Raw genomic sequence first — 17,754 nt, 5'->3', positions numbered from 1 at the left:
AATAGTGGAACACATAGAAGCCCTCTGCTCTAATGATCCCCTCTTTGGGTCCCACTCTAGATGCTTAGAACTTTTTTTTTTCCGGTCTCAGAATGTTGAAGATTTATTTTCAAGAGAATTACAATCAAATCTCACAGAAGAAAAATAATTATCAAAAAGTCCCAATAACAACCTCAATAACCTATAATGACAAGTTCTATAGTGAAAATAACAACCTGTAGACTTATTTTTTAATTGTTTTTCTTGTTTGAAACCTCGTTGTGATTTTCTTTTTACTTTTCCAGACTTGTGTTTACCTTGAGAAAAAAGAACGTTTGAGCACAACAAATTTTAGACTGGGGTTGTTTTCTTAAGGGAAAAATATAATAATAAAGTCTTCTTTCGGTTTCTATAAGTTCGGATCTGATTGTCATGCTATTCAAATTTATTGGTTTATGGTCAAGTCTAACATCTAATGTAACAAAAATGACTATTTTTATTTTAAAAAAAAAACTATTATCATTTGTTAAGTTATTAAGAATATAGCAAATGTATACAAAAATCATGTATGTATGATTACTTCATCTCAACTTGCGCAACTTAATTTTTTTTTTATTTCTAAAGAAGAGCAACGGAGAATATATGCATTAGACCTACTGAACTAGATTCACGTTGATGGGAAATTACTTATATCAGCCATACATAAGCTGATTGGGCTAAACATATAAAGACAACTGATCAGGAACAATTGACCCTTCGACTTGAGTCGCTCATCCTGTACTGCCAAAAAAAAAAAAAGCGGAATAATTGACCCTCATTGGGTCACTGCGATCGCCTACGTTCACATAGAAGCTGCATTTATATGCGTCGGATTCTTGCAATTATAACGTCAAAATTCCCATCTCTATTGGTCGTTTAAGAATAATTTTTGTGTCATCTAATAATTTTTTCTCTCCAAATCTCTTCAAGTCATTAGCTGCTAATATTTTATTACATTATACGTAATATGTATTTCCTTTAAAAAGTATCTTTATACTCTTGTCTTTTGATATCTTCTACAAGTGTTATTTTTACTTTTTACCTTATCTCAATTCTTTCCCATCACCTTATCTCAACTCAACCAATATTTTATACAAGAAATAGATGGTGCTTTCATTATTAGATAATAAACATAGCCCATTTGATTTTAAATTTCACTACGAAACTATGATTTTATTTTTATTGTAATAATTAAGGTTAAACAAAGATTTTTTTTAGAAAAATATGAGATGAATGCATCTAACGAAACAAATATAAAAATGAAAAAAATTGTCTGACAGAATTACCAATTTTTAAAAAAAAAATTGGAAAAATCATGGGGTGTATTTTTTTTTGGCTGGTAGAGAAAAAATTAACACCAATGATATTTTATGTTCGGACTTAAATAAATTCCTATGTTCAAATTTTATTACCGCATAAAATAGCTATGGAAACAAATTTTGCACTTATCTAGTGATCTAGTCTAAGTCAGCTTTAAGCAAGGCGGGCTTTTAACTTTAAGTAAGTGGCTAAAAAGGCCCATATACTCATCGGCCCAGAGAAACATGATCCGCCATGCAAGCGGGCCATTAGGGTTTATGCGTTCTATTTGAACGCTTTCTCCCTCCCCCGCCTCACCCTTGGTAGATCCTGCCTGACTGTCGAAACCCTTCCGGAGGTCTTCCTCTTTCTGTTTTTGTGATTTTTGTGTTCTCTTCCCTGTTGGTATTTCTGGAAATGTGGGATATTGTTGTTTCTCATCTATGCTTTTTTCTTTAAAATCAAGTTTATGCATCTGAACCTTGGATAAAACAAGTCTCAAAGAAGTTTAATCTGATTTCTTGAATTTCCCTTTTTCTCCCAAGTTTCTTGGGCAACCATAGCTGTAACTTGTGGATGACCTGCACAGGTAATAGGTCCTTGAGAAGGGTAAGTGCAATGGTGGAGAAGACGACGGGCAGGAAGGAGGAGGTGGTCACCAGAGAGTACACCATCAACCTCCACAAGCGCTTGCATGGCTGGTAATTATTCCCTACACCTCTTATCCTCTTTTTATTTGCCTTTTGGTCCTCACTATAATTTGTATTTCCGGTGGTTTCGGTTCAGTAGCTATTTAAGTAGCTGTTAGAGACCGCATATGAGGCCGAGTTACGTAGCATAGTCATATTCAGATAGCAAGTGTTCCTTGTTGATACTCTTCGTTATTGGCATTCGCAAGTTTATGTCATTGCGTCTTTGGTTAAACTATTCTAGCTCAAACGAAGCTATCTAAGATTGGCTACCAGTTAATTTAAATGGTAAAAATTAGTAACTCATTTGCTTCTTATAACAATGACCAAATATCAGAAATTACTAGCTTACATCGACATTGAGGCGAAATGTTGATTTATCCCAGGAAATGGTTTGATTTTAGTTCTTTCCCTTTGTGCCCGGTTTGCCTTCTGATGCTCATGGAATGCCCTGGTTTGCCATTAGATTCGTTTCTTTTCTTTTTACGCTGAGGGCTATGTTTGGCTCTTTGATTTGCTTATTGGCAAAGTGAGGCTGTTGGTCACCTACACATATTGAAAGCTATTTTGATATTGATGGATAATTTAACCAAAATGTCATCATTTTGTGCAGTTTGTAAGTTATGGCTTCAAATGGCATGTATATTGGGAAACCGGTTGAAATGACAATCATAACTGTATATCTAATTTCATGTGAAAAATTCTCACTCATTCATTGCGTGATCTGTCGTTGTGGTAAACAGCACATTTAAGAAGAAAGCTCCTAAAGCAATAAAGGAGATAAGGAAGTTTGCCCAGAAAGCTATGGGGACAAATGACGTGAGAGTGGATGTGAAGCTGAACAAGTACGTCTGGAGCCAGGGAATCCGAAGTGTCCCAAGAAGGATTAGGGTACGTATTGCTCGCAAGAGGAACGATGACGAGGATGCAAAGGAAGAGCTTTATTCCCTGGTTACTGTAGTTGACGCCACCCGAGAAGAGCTCAAAGGGTTGGGCACTAAGGTTATTGAAGATGAGGATTGATTTATCAAACGTTTTGTTCGAAGGTTAAAACAAATGGTAGTCTTTGGACATTAGACATTTACTTATTGATCTTCAGTTTGGGTATTTATTTGTTTGTTATAGTTAATGCGGTTTTCTAATCTCCTTTTCGTTAAGACATCTTATATGGCTTTCTATAATTTAGATTGCCCTGTTCAGGTGGTCAGGAAGTTTAATCAAAACTCCAATGATTTTGAAAGTAAACTCTTGTACTTTGACAATGACACTTGCTATTTGAATAGTTCGTTTTCTTTCCCGTCACACAATAAAAGAAAAATGCAAGCTCGGTCAGAATGCCCCTCATCTAGAGAAAACGGATAAACAGAACTTAAGGGCTATTTGCTGCTAGCAAGCCTTGTAAATGGGGTTCTTGTCAGGGTGCGCTCATGAAACTCTAGTGCAGACTGCAGAGATTCTCCGTCGAATCAGGTTCCGCAATTCCAAAGGGTTTCCTGCATCCGGAGTGCCAAATATCCTCAGCATATATAAGCAAAAATTCTTTCCCACTTTACAAGCTTAACAAAGTTACAACCGGCTTCCTTTTCAGGCTCCACTTTAGTTTAACTGGATGATCCCGTTCACTGTTACAGTAGACCATCGACTTAATGAGAGAACCTCTCACGGAAAATATGCATATTAATAGCTTCTCGAATGATGAAGTATAATTAATTACAGCTTAAAATAAGGGATTGTTACAATAATTTTTTGTACTTGCTAAAATTCATCAAAAAATGTAGGGACGTGTCAATGCATGTTCCCTGATGTTAAATTGACCCAAGCTTGCTTGTTTTTAGCCTTATATTTATCGAGATTCATTTGACTAATTGAAAGAAGACAGTAGTAGATAATCTATTCCAGGCGATTACCCAAGTTCAATACCGGTTACTCTCGTGTTAATAAGATTATCAAAACGGACCTGAAGAAGATAGGCAACTCAGATTAAACATGGCCAGCCAAGTCCAGTTATGAGGAGTAAAAAATCTTTCGTTCATCAAGCAGATAACATTTTACATTAGGCAATTAAAACGAGTCGTAAAAGTGGAGGCTACTTTTCTAGATTTAAAAAGGAATTTTCATCTGCCACCCTAGGACATCTCTTACAATCTTTTCTTTGCCATTTCCCCCGACAATTTGATTTCCAAAATCTATTATACCAATAGTTAGCTAGATTAAGCAATAAATCGTCTGCTTCATCTCTGTAGCTAGTTTACTCATCAGCACGGTTCTCCCAATTTCCCCATACTATGTGGGGGGGGGGGCGTGCATTACATGGTCTTCATACAGCAAGATATTCACAGGCTGTGAACAACGCAGTTTTGATAGGTTCTCTGTCCAGGGGCACATGCACTCAAGCATGGCTAATTGTGTCACGAAAATAATTTTATAGAGACTAAGAACATCAATTACTATAATGATGAATGAGTTAAGACACCAGCCACGCAACTAAAAGACAAGACATAGATCGAGTAGTTTGCTTACACAAAATATAACATTATGAGATACAGCGTCCGAACTGTTATTACCTTACCAAAGGTCCAAAGCAATGCTCTCTTGACCTCTCTACCAAACTGCATATTTCCCCGGGAAGAAGTAAATAATAACTCCAAAAACTTGGTCCTTGATCGTGTCTGTTCCTATCTCTATTCAGTGATCCTTTTGTCCTACCCAGGAAGCAGAAAACAAAAATGGAGCAGTCAGAAAATCAATACAAGAACTTGTCTCGGTTCCATCCAATGGCTGACAACACTAGTAGGCTCGGTCCACGTGATCCATTAGAAGACCTTCATAAAATGTTCTCTAAATTCCAAACTGTTTTTCAAATCCCATGCTTTTGATCAAGTAGACAGAAGAGGAATTCTAGCTTGCTTTGTAGGCATATATGTATCCCCGGAGCTTTTTCACCTCTTCTGATGACTCAGCTAGTAAATGATCCACATAGAGACAGATTGCCGCTCCACTGCAGTATAGAATCGAAGCAATTTATAATGTGCATAGTCAATGCATATAATGATATAAAATACATATGAGCATGTAGTGTCATGACATATACCCAAGAGGACCAAATGGCAGCCAGATTACATCCCACCGGAACTTTGGCAGTCTACAAAAAATAGTCGATATTAATATAGATGTCATGCATACCTTAAAAAGGAAATAAATATGCAGTGCACAACGTTTATCCGAGAATATACCTGAACATGTAATACAACCAGAAAATTGCCAGAACAAGGCCAGTAAACCATGAGTACCAGATCCATCGCCTGTGATGCATTGACTCATGGAGCATCCCCTTGACTGCAAATGAGCAGGCTAGAACAGCAACCCAATCTATAAAAAAGTTTTAGGATCGGTAAAGTTTACATATGTAAGCCAAAGCCTCGTTAAGAGCATGGTGTATCATTATAGATCAGTACAAAAGGCTAAGGAAAGCAACAGAAATTGAATACACAGCGACAACGCAAACATCATTAGAGAGAATACCAAGAGTTGACCATGCCCAAAAAAATGAGCGACTTAAAAATTTTCATTAATAATGCTAGATACAAGGTGAAATGAACCTGCTAATATACTCATCCAAGGGTAAAGCTCCTCCATGAAGTAAGCATGGTATTTCTGTTCATCAGAGGACAACGAAAAATAATGAAATATTTAATATTCATCAAAGAAAACTGTTGAAATAATCCAAAATATAGTCTCACGTATCAATTTCATCAGATCCTCTCGTTAACTAGAAAGATACTTCGATCCTAAGAAGTTAAAAGACTAAGAAAAAGTAACAAAAGTTATTCATATTGGTCAGAGTTTACATCAACACTTGTCTAGACGCATAGGGAGGCAGAATGCTGCCAGTTATTTTCATCAAAATACAGAAGGCATTTAAAGAAGGTAATAATTTAACAGGTGAGAAAGATTGAATATTACAACACAATGGATTCGCACTCAGATATTACCGTAAGAAATTACACAAAAGCGTAAAATCCGATTTTAAGATGTCCAAAAAAGGGACTGGAAGAGACGTACCAGTTCCCATGGAGATGAAGCCTGCTGAAAGATGGAGTACAAAAGAAAGAGGATGTAACAGCAGAGAAGAGCAGCAAATACCGTCTTCATGAAATTGAATTTCTCAGGTGAGCTTAAAATTAAACTTCAATGAAATTATATCAGCTTATCAAAGACAAAAGAACGTATGATATATAAGAAAGTAAAGCTTTTCAAAGACAGAAATGAACAAAAGACAGTATGATATATAAGAAAGTAAACCATACCCTCCATAAGCGACTCTGCTGAGCTTGACTCCTTTCAAACGACCGAACCAACTCTTCTTGTTCTGTGACATAATCATAAATAAAACAGCAAATTTTAATGGCCAAGTTTAAACATGCAACACAAATTCTTATAAGAAGGAAAATTTTCCCGTCAACTCTGGGGAAAAAGACCTTCTTTATTCTTCGAAGAGCAGCGAGTGAAATCGCTCGTAAAGCTCCCGAAATCATCGAGCCTCAATCACCATACATAACCAATGAAAAGATAACTAATTATAATATGATTTTTTGAATCATTTCTCCATTATCGGAAAGATTCCCCGGAAAAAAAAATCATGGGAGTGAAATTGCATTGGAGAAAAAATAGATTTGAGAGACACCTTGTGTATCCATGGGACGAAAGTCGTCAAAAGTAGGATCGTCGCGAGTAGGGAGAGAGAGCTTGTTTTGTTGAGAATTGTGCCAATTTCTTGCGAGCTTCTTCATCTCTGAACCCAACCTGACTTGCGAGTTGCCAATCCAATCCCCTACTTGGCACTTCAGAAAGCTGAAAAGTTATTTCTTGGAAAATTTCGTAAGAACAGATTTCAGCTCCAGCTAAATGCGGAAGACTCTGCACTGTCATTTCCTTGATTTCATGATTCTCAATCCAGAACAAAAAGGAAAAATTAAACCGCATAGCACTAAAGTTTACCTCAATTTTTAAGCAGGTCCTATAATTTAATTAAAAAGTTTTTTTAAGTTCATCTTTGACTCCTTCTGCTTCTAAATGATTCCACAATCCTCACACGTTCGTGGCCTTAATAAGGCACTCACGAAATTTGACATGGTGAGTAAAGCATGGCACCGGCACCACGTCAATTGAGAGAGCCAAATGAGTTAAAACAAAAAAACAAAAAACAAAAAAGGTTAATCACTCACTATTGAGGACTAACAGTACTAGTTACTCGAAGGTGATGTTGAAATCGAGAGGCTCTCCTAATAAAGGCTAAAAGCCCAATTTTTCACTCGTGTTGGTTTTATCTGTTTTTAAGGAATACCCAGAGGAAGAATTTTTGCAATTCATTGGAGCTGGCTTTCAACCTAGCCATCCACTAAACCCGATGAAAGGCAAAACTGGCGGGTGACAAGCGGTGCGTTTCTTCATGCTCGTGGCCAAATGACCCTGAGGGATTCGTGCTTTCGTGGCTCTGGTTTTTTAGAATCAAACAAGAGAGCATCATCTAACGTCTTACAGCATAATCATTGGAATCATCGAAGAGGTAAGCTCGCATGATACAAGTAAATAATCCAGTCAGGTTTGTGAGCATTCTTCGCCATTTATTCCGCTAAAGGATGGGAAACCAGTTTGGTTTTGATTATGCCTTGACCGGAACTCCTTGAGCACGGCTTCTAGAGCTGGTACGAATGACCCTCTGATGCTGATCATTCCCATTTCCCAACAAGGTAACTTTGAGTGAAACCCCTGTTTGGCATGTTACATTGACTTTGTATATCTCCTTCTCTTTTTCATTAGCTTGAGTCAAATGCTAAATTGGGATAGCTAAAAATTGTATGCTGGCTTGTATCATATACAATGATCAAGCATTCCTGGAATTAAATGACACAAAAGGATCCCCACCAATATCCAAGAATCCCCCCGGCGGTGGAATAGAAACTTGCACAAAATGGCTCCAACACGCAACCTTCATCTGCTGTTCCGAAAGCGCAGAATTTATAAGTTTAGAATCAACGATATAGAGATTGCTCAAAAAATGGACAGCTCATGTATGGCCCGTCACATGGCACTACAGATTTCCTTGAACAGGGCGAGTGAGCGTGATCGAAGGTGCGGAATCCATGCCGTCAGGCAACTCATCTTTCTGATATGCAAGATATTAGACGGAAGATAATAATGTTTCGGCACAAAGTCGAACACTATATCGGTCAAGCCAAGATGATTATGAATTTAACAATTACACATGTAATGATGTGTAAAATGCACAAGAAATGGGCAATTACGAATCAATTTTCAGACAAAAATTCCTTCATAAGAATGTAGTTATATAGTTATATAAGAAAGAGCTAACTCATGTATGACATTATGAGCTGAGTTACCTCACACCAATTTGCATATTATATTTTCAAACTAAATTTCTGCTTTCAATCCAACTACTTCTGCAACAGGATCGAATAAATCAAAGATCTGCTCTGCCTGGGTAACGAGGGAAGGGAATCACATCTCGAATGTTATCCAAGCCTGTAGCAAAAAGAATCATCCGTTCAAAGCCAAGACCAAAGCCAGAATGCTTCACAGTCCCATACCGCCTCAGGTCAAGGTACCACTCATATGGCTCCATAGGCAGACCCATCTCCTTTATTCTGCAATACGAAAAATATCAAATAACGGAGTAAATTAACCGGGCACATACTAACAGAAAAGACAAGACAAGGTGAGGAGGTACAAAGAGCAATGTTTCTCATACCTCTTCTGGATGACATCATAACGCTCTTCCCTTTGGCTTCCACCAATTAACTCTCCAACCTGAAATTATTTGTGTATTATTATCGCAACATCCCAAATACCAGTAGCAGTTGCAACGAAATTCACATCTGCAGAACACATTGGATTACCTTTGGTACAAGAACATCCATAGCAGCCACAGTCTTTGAGTCATCATTGAGGCGCATGTAGAATGCTTTTATTTCTTTTGGATAGTTATATACAACGACAGGCTTCTGAAACTTTACCTCTGTTAAATACCTACAGAACATCATGCCGCGAATATATCATTCACCTCAAATCAAGGAGAAACGAAAAGGTTAAAAAAAAAAAAACAAACAAACAAACTTAAAATATACCTTTCATGCTCAGATGCTAAGTCAATCCCCCATTTCACTTCGTTATCAAACTTCTTACCACTCTTTACAGCCTCCTCTAGTATTTCCACTGCTTCAGTATATGAAAGACGTACAAATGGCGTGGAAGCAACCATCTTCAGGCGGTCAATGCACCCCTTATCAAATTTATCTGCCATAAACTCCACATCTTCAAAGCAATTATCGAGTAACCACTGGCACAAAAATTTCACATAGGCCTCTGCACAGTTCATATCATCCTAATGTGCAACAGAAACACAAGAACATTAATATTATCAAGCAACAAAAAATGCAGAACTGCAATTGGATTGGGAAAAGGGGGCTGTTTAACATTGCATTAGGAAATTCACAAGTTCATAAGACCTAAAATTGAATATATGAATTGTCACTCAGCAGAGAAGCATGCTGGCAAGGTAACAACTACAGCAACAAGAAATGTTTAGGATGAACAGATTTGGAAAAAGATAAAATACAACAATAGCAATCCATTTCATAACTTAAAACAATTGTTACTCTCATAACTAAGAAAATACAGATGCTGAATTGAAGTTCATGTACCTTCAAATCTGCAAAAGCAATTTCAGGTTCCACCATCCAAAATTCTGCCAAATGCCTTGAAGTGTGGGAATGTTCTGCACGAAAAGTTGGCCCAAAGGTATACACACTACTAAGAGCACATGCATAGGACTCAACTTGAAGTTGGCCTGAAACAGTCAAGAATGCCTGACGGGCAAAAAAATCTCGGGTATAGTCAGTCTTCCCATCCTTTTGAGGAATACCAGGTCGAAGTTTGTATCTCTCTTCAAGTTTTGAGACACTCTCCTTCGCTTTTTTGAGTTCATCCACGGAAGCACTAATTTCCTGCTTACTTGCTTTAGAAGATTTCAATTGGGAAACAACATTCCCTTTCTCCTTAACAAGAACTCTAGCAGCTTCAATATCGGCTTCTGATGGAGGAGGATTTTCTCGCAATTCCTTCTCCAGTTTCTCAGCTTCACTGAGCAAAGTTGTAACTTGAAACATTTCACCTGCACCTTCACAATCGCTGGTAGTGATAATGGGCGTGTGCACATAAAGAAATCCGTGCTTTTGGAAGAAAGTATGTGTTGCATAGGCGAGAGCATTACGGATTCGAGCAACGGCAGATATCTGGAACCATAACCAATTAATAGATGCTAATAACAAGTAAAATACTGAAAAGATGAACCATTAGGGACTTACAATAGGCAGCATATGTTAAATTGTTAACATTAGCAGGAAAAATGTAATAAAAGAAAGCACATGGCATTTGATAACCATCCTTCACCGTAATATACACACGTAGTACGCAATCCCCAAGTTGCAATACAGCCAATTTTTATGATACTGGCCCAATTAGGCATGACAGCCATGGTTTCAATCCGGTTGACCCAGAAATGCTTCACGCCAAAAAACTGACTGATTTGACAACAAATAATCAAAAACTAAAATTCGAGTTTTCTTCCCTAGTTTTGCCTATCTACATAAGAGATTTATGATATTTGGTTGACTCTATCCCACCCATTTCATATGAAATTGTAAACATAAGAAAAATACTTCAACTAAGTCTTATAAGCTCAAATATTTAGATTTAGAAATCACTCTCCAATGCAAGTACCAAATTAATTGGAAATATAATACACAAAGAGGTAAATATTAAGGTTTATATATGCATATGCATGCAGATACATACATACGTGGGTGCGTACATGTTAGGATGAGAACACTCAATAGCGAAATGCTATACCCCGATTCAATCTACGGTTGGTTTTTAAACCATTGATTATACTGCCTGAATACTTCAGTTTGCTTAGATATTAAATTAAAACTCAATATTGACGAATCGTATGCGCCTCCCAAGCTTATACATCTAAACCCATCCCCCCCGCTCTCAAGAAATGTCGAAAGTCTTTCACTTTCAAGGCTCTGCATTCGCCCTAATTGTTTAGCATGATCAAAGATGGCGCGGTTTAGAGACATAATGATTTGGTTTTAAATATTACAAAGCATTTTATGCCAGAATCAATGTCTAGGGATGTGCATATCCAAGAATGTGATAAAAATGTTTGCAATAACAATTACCGTGTTAGTTCTAGAACGAAGGTGAACAAAATCTCGCAAAAACTCAAGGGTAAGCCTCATTTTGGGTAATGGGTACTTCGCAGGATCCACAGGACCAACATGGACAACCTTCTCAGCCCGTAGTTCCACCTTCTGCTTTGCACCAGCAGGAGGCAGCTTGAGTTCGCCATCAACCACAACGCAGGTGCCGGTAGGCACAAGCTGGCCGAGGTCCCCCAAAGAAGCCTCCACTATCACCTGCAGGTTCCCGGGGCAAGATCCGTCATTAAGTTCCAAGAACGCGAAAGCGTCCTTGTCGGCTTTCCTTCCCGTCTTAACCCAACCGCCAACCCTCGCCTTCTGGCCCGAGAGACCCGACCCGCCATCCGGTCGGGAAATGATGGATCTAATCAGGACGCGATCCGAGAATTCAGCTTTCGAAACATGAGATGATAAGGCGTCATTGAGAGTGGTCGCCGCCAACTGGTCCGTGGGTGGCGCGGAAGGGCCTGCCATTGGTGCTGTCTTCGAAGACACGGTGATGTTCAGCAATGTGGCCGATGGATTGGACTCAGATTGTTAGGCACAGTGGACCAGATATTTTATTCCTTAAACCCTAACAGAACAGAAGCATTTTATGAAGGAACCGGGTTGCGCCTTTTTTACGCAAATAATCCGATTAGCATCATATGTTTCCCTCACAAGTCACACGTCCCAGACCAGCCGCCAGCTTCATTTTCTTGCCGAGCACACAAAGCTTTGTTTTTGTCTTTCTGACTAACATTCTTGCTCCATTCGAAGTTTATGAGAAAATGGTGGAAATATTACTTCCAATATCATTATCTTTCATAAACTTTTTTAAAAGTTTTTAAAAACTTCCGCTCTCTAATCTTTATTATAAAGTATTTTTAACCAATTTATCATAATGGTTAAATTATTAACTTTATTTTAAAATAAAATAAAGAATTAATATCATTTTTTATCTCTTAAGTTTGTCCTCATTTCAGTTTTGATCTCTCAAGTTTCAAAATATAAATAAAATAATCTAAGTTTTTATTGAGTTATAAGAACTAGTGTTTAAAAAAAAAAAACTTGAAGACTAGACCTATGTTTGAAATCTGAGATGACAAAATTAAAATAAGAACAAACTTGATAGACCAAAAATCGTATTAAGCCTAAAATAAACTTCTATTTTATTCAGATTTTTAAACTTACATTATATTATCTCTCATAATTAACGATTTTGTTTCCCGGAGTGGAACAAAATTTCGATCTTAATAATAAAATAGTAATAGTTAGAAACTAAATCGAGGGGAAAAAAAGGTTGGTCCTAGACATCTGTATGGCAATTTGAGGTTCTTAAAGATCCTTAATTCACTCTGTTTTGCCAACGAAAGATTTTTTTTTTTTAATGTAAACTTAGAGTATCTCAGGTAACTTTAGACTTGAAATTAATTTCAATCAGCTCAGAAGTGTTAATGTTACAATTCTTCTAACAAGTGCCCTTATTAAAAGCTAAAGATTTTTTGCTGGCTAAAACATAGAGATAGATATCCTCGTATTTGAGGTAATTTTATTTAAAATACTGTCGAATACTAAATATGGGTAACTTTTCTTGTTCGAATTCAAATTTTAACTTACATAAAGGACTTACTATCAAAAAAAAAAAAACTTACGTAAAGGACTAGTTTCTTTGCTAAACCCAGTTGGTAATGAGGCAAAAAAAAAAAAAAAAAACCCCAAAGATATTACAAGCAGATCATGAGAAAAGCCCAATGCTTAAATTCTTTATATTTTAGCCCTAACCCTAACTAAACGTCCCTGTTGGTCGCCTGTTTCCGCGTCCTCAACTCAAACACGCTGCGTCCCTGTGCTGTGAACTCAGTAATCCATCATGGGTGAGTTACTATCCGTCTTGTGATTACCTTCAGACTGAGGCTCTGTTCTCTCCTCCTTCTTCTAACTTGCTAATTGCATTGATTTGTTCAATTGTAGGTAAGGTGCACGGATCTTTGGCTCGCGCCGGCAAAGTTCGAGGCCAAACGCCAAAAGTAGCCAAACAAGACAAAAAGAAGAAGCCCAGGGGTCGTGCGTACAAGCGAATGCAGTATAACAGACGTTTTGTCACTGCCGGTATGTTCAAAACTTGGGCTTGTTTTTAAGGCTCCGAGATTCAAAACTTGCATGCCTTGGTTAATGCGCTATGTTTTTCCTTTTGGTATTGAAATTAGTAGAAGAATAGGTCTTAGTCTTTTTTAGTTGTTGGTTCCCAATATGGTCTTTGTATTTTGCAATTGCAGTGGTCGGCTTCGGGAAAAAGCGAGGACCAAACTCTTCGGAGAAGTAATCAAAGGCTTGAAGGATGACTTCATTTTCTTTTAAAGCTTGTTATTAGCTTAGATTATGTATTAAACGATGAATTTGAATCTCTTGTCCAGTTCTATGATCCATTTTTTGAGAGTTAATTTATACCTGCTGTGAAATTGACTAGTGGCTTTTGCTTATTTTTGCTCATTTAATTAAATACCGGCTCATAATGTTGGTTAACTGATAGTACTGTTAAATTATGGTGCATTTGCACTGATCACCTGCATGACTAACTTCGCGTAAAATAATTCCTTGATTTTGCTTGATGTCAGTTAATATGTTGTTTTATTGACTGAAATACACATCAGCAAGAGTTCTGCAAGAACTTGCTGAGATATGGTGGATTGTCTAGTTTTGAATTGACGATATTAGTGAGAATATCCATCCATGCATATCTGTACTTGGCTCGTATGATTTTGCATTCTAATAACATGTTGTGGGTAGGTCGTAGAGCTGACAAGCTATATGTGCAGCCAAGGTGGCATCATGCAATTCTTTTATTCTCTGCAATTTGAGAATTGAGAACTATCTCTGGTTTTGCACATTTTAGTTGGTGTTATGATCACTGAACCGAATGGAAGTCATGTATAAAGTAGAATTTCGAAGCTGCCTAACAAAAACAATGGATGTAGAACTCAATCTGTGACACACACTATTTTTTGATAAGCACAGGCCACTGTTCCCAACTCCCGTGGATGTCAGAGACACTTTTATTAGCGAAACTTTGGCCACCCGGTGAACGATCTCATAAGCATCTTTAGAAGTTCCCAATATCATAATGCTTTTGATATACTTTTGATCTGAAATATAAGATGTATTATCTCCGGTTATTAATATAAGACTTTGTTTGACTTTTTTTTTTGTCTTAAATATAAAATCTCAATTTACTTTATCTTTCATATTTATGTATTTTTTTAAGATAGTCTTTCTAACAATAATAATTTTAGCTAATACATTTGATTAGTAAAGATATTTTAAGAAAGACAACACCTATTTATTATAAGCAACTGATTTAACTTCTTTTGTTAATCTTTTCAAATTAGTTAACTAACTCTTATAAATACGACCAGAGTAATATGTAGTGTAAAATTAGACGTGGTACTTGTTTTACCCAGTCGCACAATAAAAATGTCTTTCCATTCCGTAGTTTAGAGTTATTACTTGGTAATCAACATATAAAAGCATTTTTTTCAACAAATATTACTAGAACAGCTTAATCCAAACTTTTTGGAACTTGGAACAGTCTCGAGAAGAACATGCAGTGAAGAGGTGATAATATGTTTATATCACAGCTGCGAACAAGCGCGCACCCTTGGCACTTTTTTGGCCTTTTTTCTGGATACAGCACACCCTTGGCACTCTTAACAACGCGCGCGTCGGTGCATGTGTGTGTTTTTATTCAGATGGGAAGGAGCGAGGCTTTTCTTAATTTTTTGAGAGAACCGTCAAATCATCCAATGAGTTTAAATGTTATTTTGTCCAAAAAAATTTTAAGAAAATTAATACTACCATATAATATAAAATGCATGAGAGCCACATCAAATACGTCATTGAGTTTCAGCGATAATTTTTAATTTCTTCATTTTGTATATCATTAAAAAAATTAAATTATTATCTATGTCATGAAAAATATATATAGTTGCTCCATGTAAAATTCCCATTTGACAAATTAATTAGAAAATAAGACCTATAATAATTGTAAAGGTGTAAAGTTGAAGGCCTCGTGAGTAAGATAGGGAAAAAAAAAAACCCATTGCCATGATGGATTTTAATTACACATAACCAATTATTACTTGCATATAACAAATTGAGCATGATAGCTACTTGCATATAGATTTATTATATAATATAAATATAAATACTAACTATATATGACGGATCTTCACTTGCATATGACTAATTACACACGACAATGTTTACTTGCATATGCTGCATGTTCACTTGTATACAATGAATGCTTACTTGCATATAGGTTTATTATATAATACCAATGTTAATTTCATGATAAATACTTACTTGATTATAACATATCCTTACTTGTATGTAAGTTTTTATTGCATGTTATTGCGTAGTACACCACATGATGATTGCATATGATTGATACTCATTTGTCCATTTGCATGTTACTACTTGCATATACAATTAGCATATGCAGTAATCCAAGTTATATGCAAGTAGGCATTACAATATACTACTTCCGGTTTTAAATATAAGAACTAGTTGATTAATTTGAATAAATTAAAAAAATAAGTTGTTAGTTATCTGTAATAAATATGTGTTGTCTTTCCTAAAATATCATTACTAATCAAGTTTATTGGCTAAAACTATTATTATTAAAAGGATTGTTTTGGAAAAAAAAATAGATAAATATGAAAGACAAAGTGAATTAAAATTTTATATTTAAGATCAAAATAAAAGTCAAATGAGTTTTTAAGAATTTATGATAGTATAATGGAGAATCCTTTTAATACACAATTAGTATTGGTCATAGCAATGTTGACTTTTTCCCTAGTTGGTTTCTATAATAATGCTTACTCTGTCCCGCAGCTTTTTTTTTTTGTTCTGGCCATTAAAAGAAATTAGATTGGTTTTCATAAAATTATCTTCCTCGTCAGTCCAAAAAACTGATATTATATTCATTATAAAAATAAAATAAAAAAACGCAAAACGCGCAACGCGGTGGGGCAAGTTCTCGTCGTCGACGTCAGGAAGAGGCAAAGCAGCTTCCTGTTTTAATCTCCACGCCCCTACGCAAAATATAGGAAACTTAACCAGACATCCCAACCACTGGTCACTCCTCCTTTCCCTTTCATCCCAGATCCCTTCCCCTCTTTGTCAAGCCCTAATCGCTGTATTGTATTCTCTCCGAGTCTCTCTGCACAACCTGATTCTCGAGCAGGTTCGTTCGCTTTTACGTTTTGCGATTTCATAAGTTCGATTTCGATATAATTTCTGCGATTCTCTGTACCATCCATTTAACAATTAATCTCTTCATTTATCTCATCGATTTCGTGATTCTTTGTGCGCAGAAGGGTATAGGGGTTTATTTATCTCATAATCAACCATGTTTACCCGAATTTTTGGTAAACCTAAACAGGAAGCCAATGCTCTGACCACTTTGGATAAGTTAAATGAGGTTAGTAGGATTTGATTGTTGATAAAAACCTGCCTGTGGATTTTCCGTGGTATAAAAATCATCATTATCATTTTTTTCGTCGGCGATTATTATTTTCGTTTCAGTGTGTTTATTTGATCATCATGTTCATTTATGTTGGAATTCGCGTTATTCTCAATGTAATTCAACCCGTAATTGTATTTCCCACTATGTTACCTTCTGTGTTGACATTCTGAAGGCCTCAAACAAACGATTCGTTTTTCCAAGGGAAACTCCTATGTAAAAGTACGCTATATTATGAATCTCATCACATCCCAGCCAAACCTTTTAAGTTTGTTCTTACTTGAGATTAGTCGTTCAAGATTTCAGATAGTACTTTTTCTTTGTTTAGAATATGGCTGGGAGAGCAGGAAATCCCATTTTGTCTGTTTTGTGTTGGTAGTGCTCTATTAGTCTTGTAGACGTTTCATGATCATAGCCGGAGTGATAATATAATTATTTTGAATTCATTTTTAGAATATTCTTGTGTTTTATCTGATTCTCAGCCACGGTAGCTGGCTGTTAGTGGTGCATGGTATGCAGAGTAATTTGAGAATATGTTCAAAATTGTTTTTCTTCTTGGAATCGTACATTTGTAGACACTTGAAATGCTGGAGAAAAAGGAGAAAGTACTTATTAAAAAGGCTGCGGCAGAGGTTGAAAAGGCTAAAGAATTTACAAGGGCAAAAAATAAAAGAGGTATTTTGCAAAACTCACGGATCTTTGTGATGGTGTAGATTGTAGAACTGTCTTCTTATCCTGGATCAGTATATCTCTGAAATAAATAATTTTTTTACCCTTTCATATACAATGTGTTATTCTGAGGAAACAACACATTATGTGGTCGTCAAAAGTTCATTTTACATTTCTTATAGGGTGTGTCAGTGTATGTATATGCTTGACAAGTGGATACCTAATCTCTAGGGGATAATTGTTATTAGATTGGGTACTGAGTCAAAGCTCACTTTGCTTTGAATTTCTACTT

The 17,754-nt window shown here is 36.4% G+C and overlaps 4 protein-coding genes and 1 long non-coding RNA gene across 6 annotated transcripts; 3 read left to right on the top strand and 2 right to left on the bottom strand.

Moving 5' to 3' along the window:
- Nucleotides 1-1,594: 1,594 nt before the first annotated feature.
- Nucleotides 1,595-3,148, top strand: LOC114762732 (60S ribosomal protein L31). Of its 2 annotated transcripts, none has more exons than XM_028952294.1 (3): nt 1,595-1,675; nt 1,907-2,018; nt 2,750-3,148. In XM_028952294.1, exons 2-3 carry the CDS (start codon nt 1,936-1,938, stop codon nt 3,027-3,029), a joined length of 363 nt encoding a protein of 120 aa, XP_028808127.1. In that variant the 5' UTR covers nt 1,595-1,675; nt 1,907-1,935; the 3' UTR covers nt 3,030-3,148. The 2 variants fall into 2 exon arrangements, with proteins under 2 accessions (XP_028808127.1, XP_028808136.1); XM_028952303.1 differs by having other exon boundaries at nt 1,654-1,736.
- Nucleotides 3,149-4,635: 1,487 nt separating this feature from the next.
- Nucleotides 4,636-7,164, bottom strand: LOC114762724 (uncharacterized). The gene is made up of 8 exons (XM_028952284.1): nt 7,005-7,164; nt 6,691-6,928; nt 6,314-6,375; nt 6,069-6,152; nt 5,606-5,660; nt 5,240-5,375; nt 5,098-5,148; nt 4,636-5,004 (listed from the first exon to the last, which is right to left on the bottom strand). Exons 2-8 carry the CDS (start codon nt 6,794-6,796, stop codon nt 4,905-4,907), a joined length of 594 nt encoding a protein of 197 aa, XP_028808117.1. The 5' UTR covers nt 6,797-6,928; nt 7,005-7,164; the 3' UTR covers nt 4,636-4,904.
- Nucleotides 7,165-8,277: 1,113 nt separating this feature from the next.
- LOC114762714 (asparagine--tRNA ligase, cytoplasmic 1-like) lies at nt 8,278-11,884 on the bottom strand. Its single transcript, XM_028952271.1, has 6 exons — nt 11,270-11,884; nt 9,728-10,318; nt 9,152-9,408; nt 8,924-9,053; nt 8,776-8,834; nt 8,278-8,671 (listed from the first exon to the last, which is right to left on the bottom strand). The coding sequence occupies exons 1-6, from the start codon at nt 11,762-11,764 to the stop codon at nt 8,488-8,490; spliced, it is 1,716 nt and encodes a 571-aa protein (XP_028808104.1). The 5' UTR covers nt 11,765-11,884; the 3' UTR covers nt 8,278-8,487.
- Nucleotides 11,885-13,060: 1,176 nt separating this feature from the next.
- Nucleotides 13,061-13,795, top strand: LOC114762744 (40S ribosomal protein S30-like). The gene is made up of 3 exons (XM_028952312.1): nt 13,061-13,146; nt 13,244-13,381; nt 13,549-13,795. The coding sequence occupies exons 1-3, from the start codon at nt 13,143-13,145 to the stop codon at nt 13,593-13,595; spliced, it is 189 nt and encodes a 62-aa protein (XP_028808145.1). The 5' UTR covers nt 13,061-13,142; the 3' UTR covers nt 13,596-13,795.
- Nucleotides 13,796-16,328: 2,533 nt separating this feature from the next.
- On the top strand, nt 16,329-17,460 carry LOC114762753 (uncharacterized). Its single transcript, XR_003742282.1, has 3 exons — nt 16,329-16,514; nt 16,645-16,751; nt 17,369-17,460. It is a non-coding gene; the product is annotated as an uncharacterized LOC114762753 (long non-coding RNA).
- Nucleotides 17,461-17,754: the final 294 nt, after the last annotated feature.

This window comes from Neltuma alba, unplaced genomic scaffold (assembly GCF_004799145.2).
Source record: "Neltuma alba isolate B1F8T4 unplaced genomic scaffold, ASM479914v2 tig00001749_pilon, whole genome shotgun sequence".
NCBI classification, from domain to species: Eukaryota; Viridiplantae; Streptophyta; class Magnoliopsida; order Fabales; family Fabaceae; genus Neltuma; species Neltuma alba.
Note: the sequence above shows the minus strand (reverse complement) of the source record. Positions and strands in the feature narration are given on the sequence as shown.

What these genes read in the sequence shown, in the direction of transcription:
- LOC114762732 (XM_028952294.1), top strand. Translation starts at nt 1,936, where the DNA reads ATGGTGGAGAAGACGACGGGCAGGAAGGAGGAGGTGGTCACCAGAGAG. An exon ending in CACAAGCGCTTGCATGGCTG is followed by an intron (nt 2,019 to 2,749) that starts GTAATTATTCCC and finishes TGTGGTAAACAG; the next exon opens with CACATTTAAGAAGAAAGCTC.
- LOC114762724 (XM_028952284.1), bottom strand. Translation starts at nt 6,796, where the DNA reads ATGAAGAAGCTCGCAAGAAATTGGCACAATTCTCAACAAAACAAGCTC. An exon ending in TCGTCCCATGGATACACAAG is followed by an intron (nt 6,376 to 6,690) that starts GTGTCTCTCAAA and finishes ATTATGTCACAG; the next exon opens with AACAAGAAGAGTTGGTTCGG. An exon ending in CTTCATCTCCATGGGAACTG is followed by an intron (nt 5,661 to 6,068) that starts GTACGTCTCTTC and finishes TCTGATGAACAG; the next exon opens with AAATACCATGCTTACTTCAT.
- LOC114762714 (XM_028952271.1), bottom strand. Translation starts at nt 11,764, where the DNA reads ATGGCAGGCCCTTCCGCGCCACCCACGGACCAGTTGGCGGCGACCACT. An exon ending in TTGCTTTTGCAGATTTGAAG is followed by an intron (nt 9,409 to 9,727) that starts GTACATGAACTT and finishes GTTGCACATTAG; the next exon opens with GATGATATGAACTGTGCAGA. An exon ending in TATGATGTCATCCAGAAGAG is followed by an intron (nt 8,672 to 8,775) that starts GTATGAGAAACA and finishes TTCGTATTGCAG; the next exon opens with AATAAAGGAGATGGGTCTGC.
- LOC114762744 (XM_028952312.1), top strand. An exon ending in CAGACGTTTTGTCACTGCCG is followed by an intron (nt 13,382 to 13,548) that starts GTATGTTCAAAA and finishes TTGCAATTGCAG; the next exon opens with TGGTCGGCTTCGGGAAAAAG.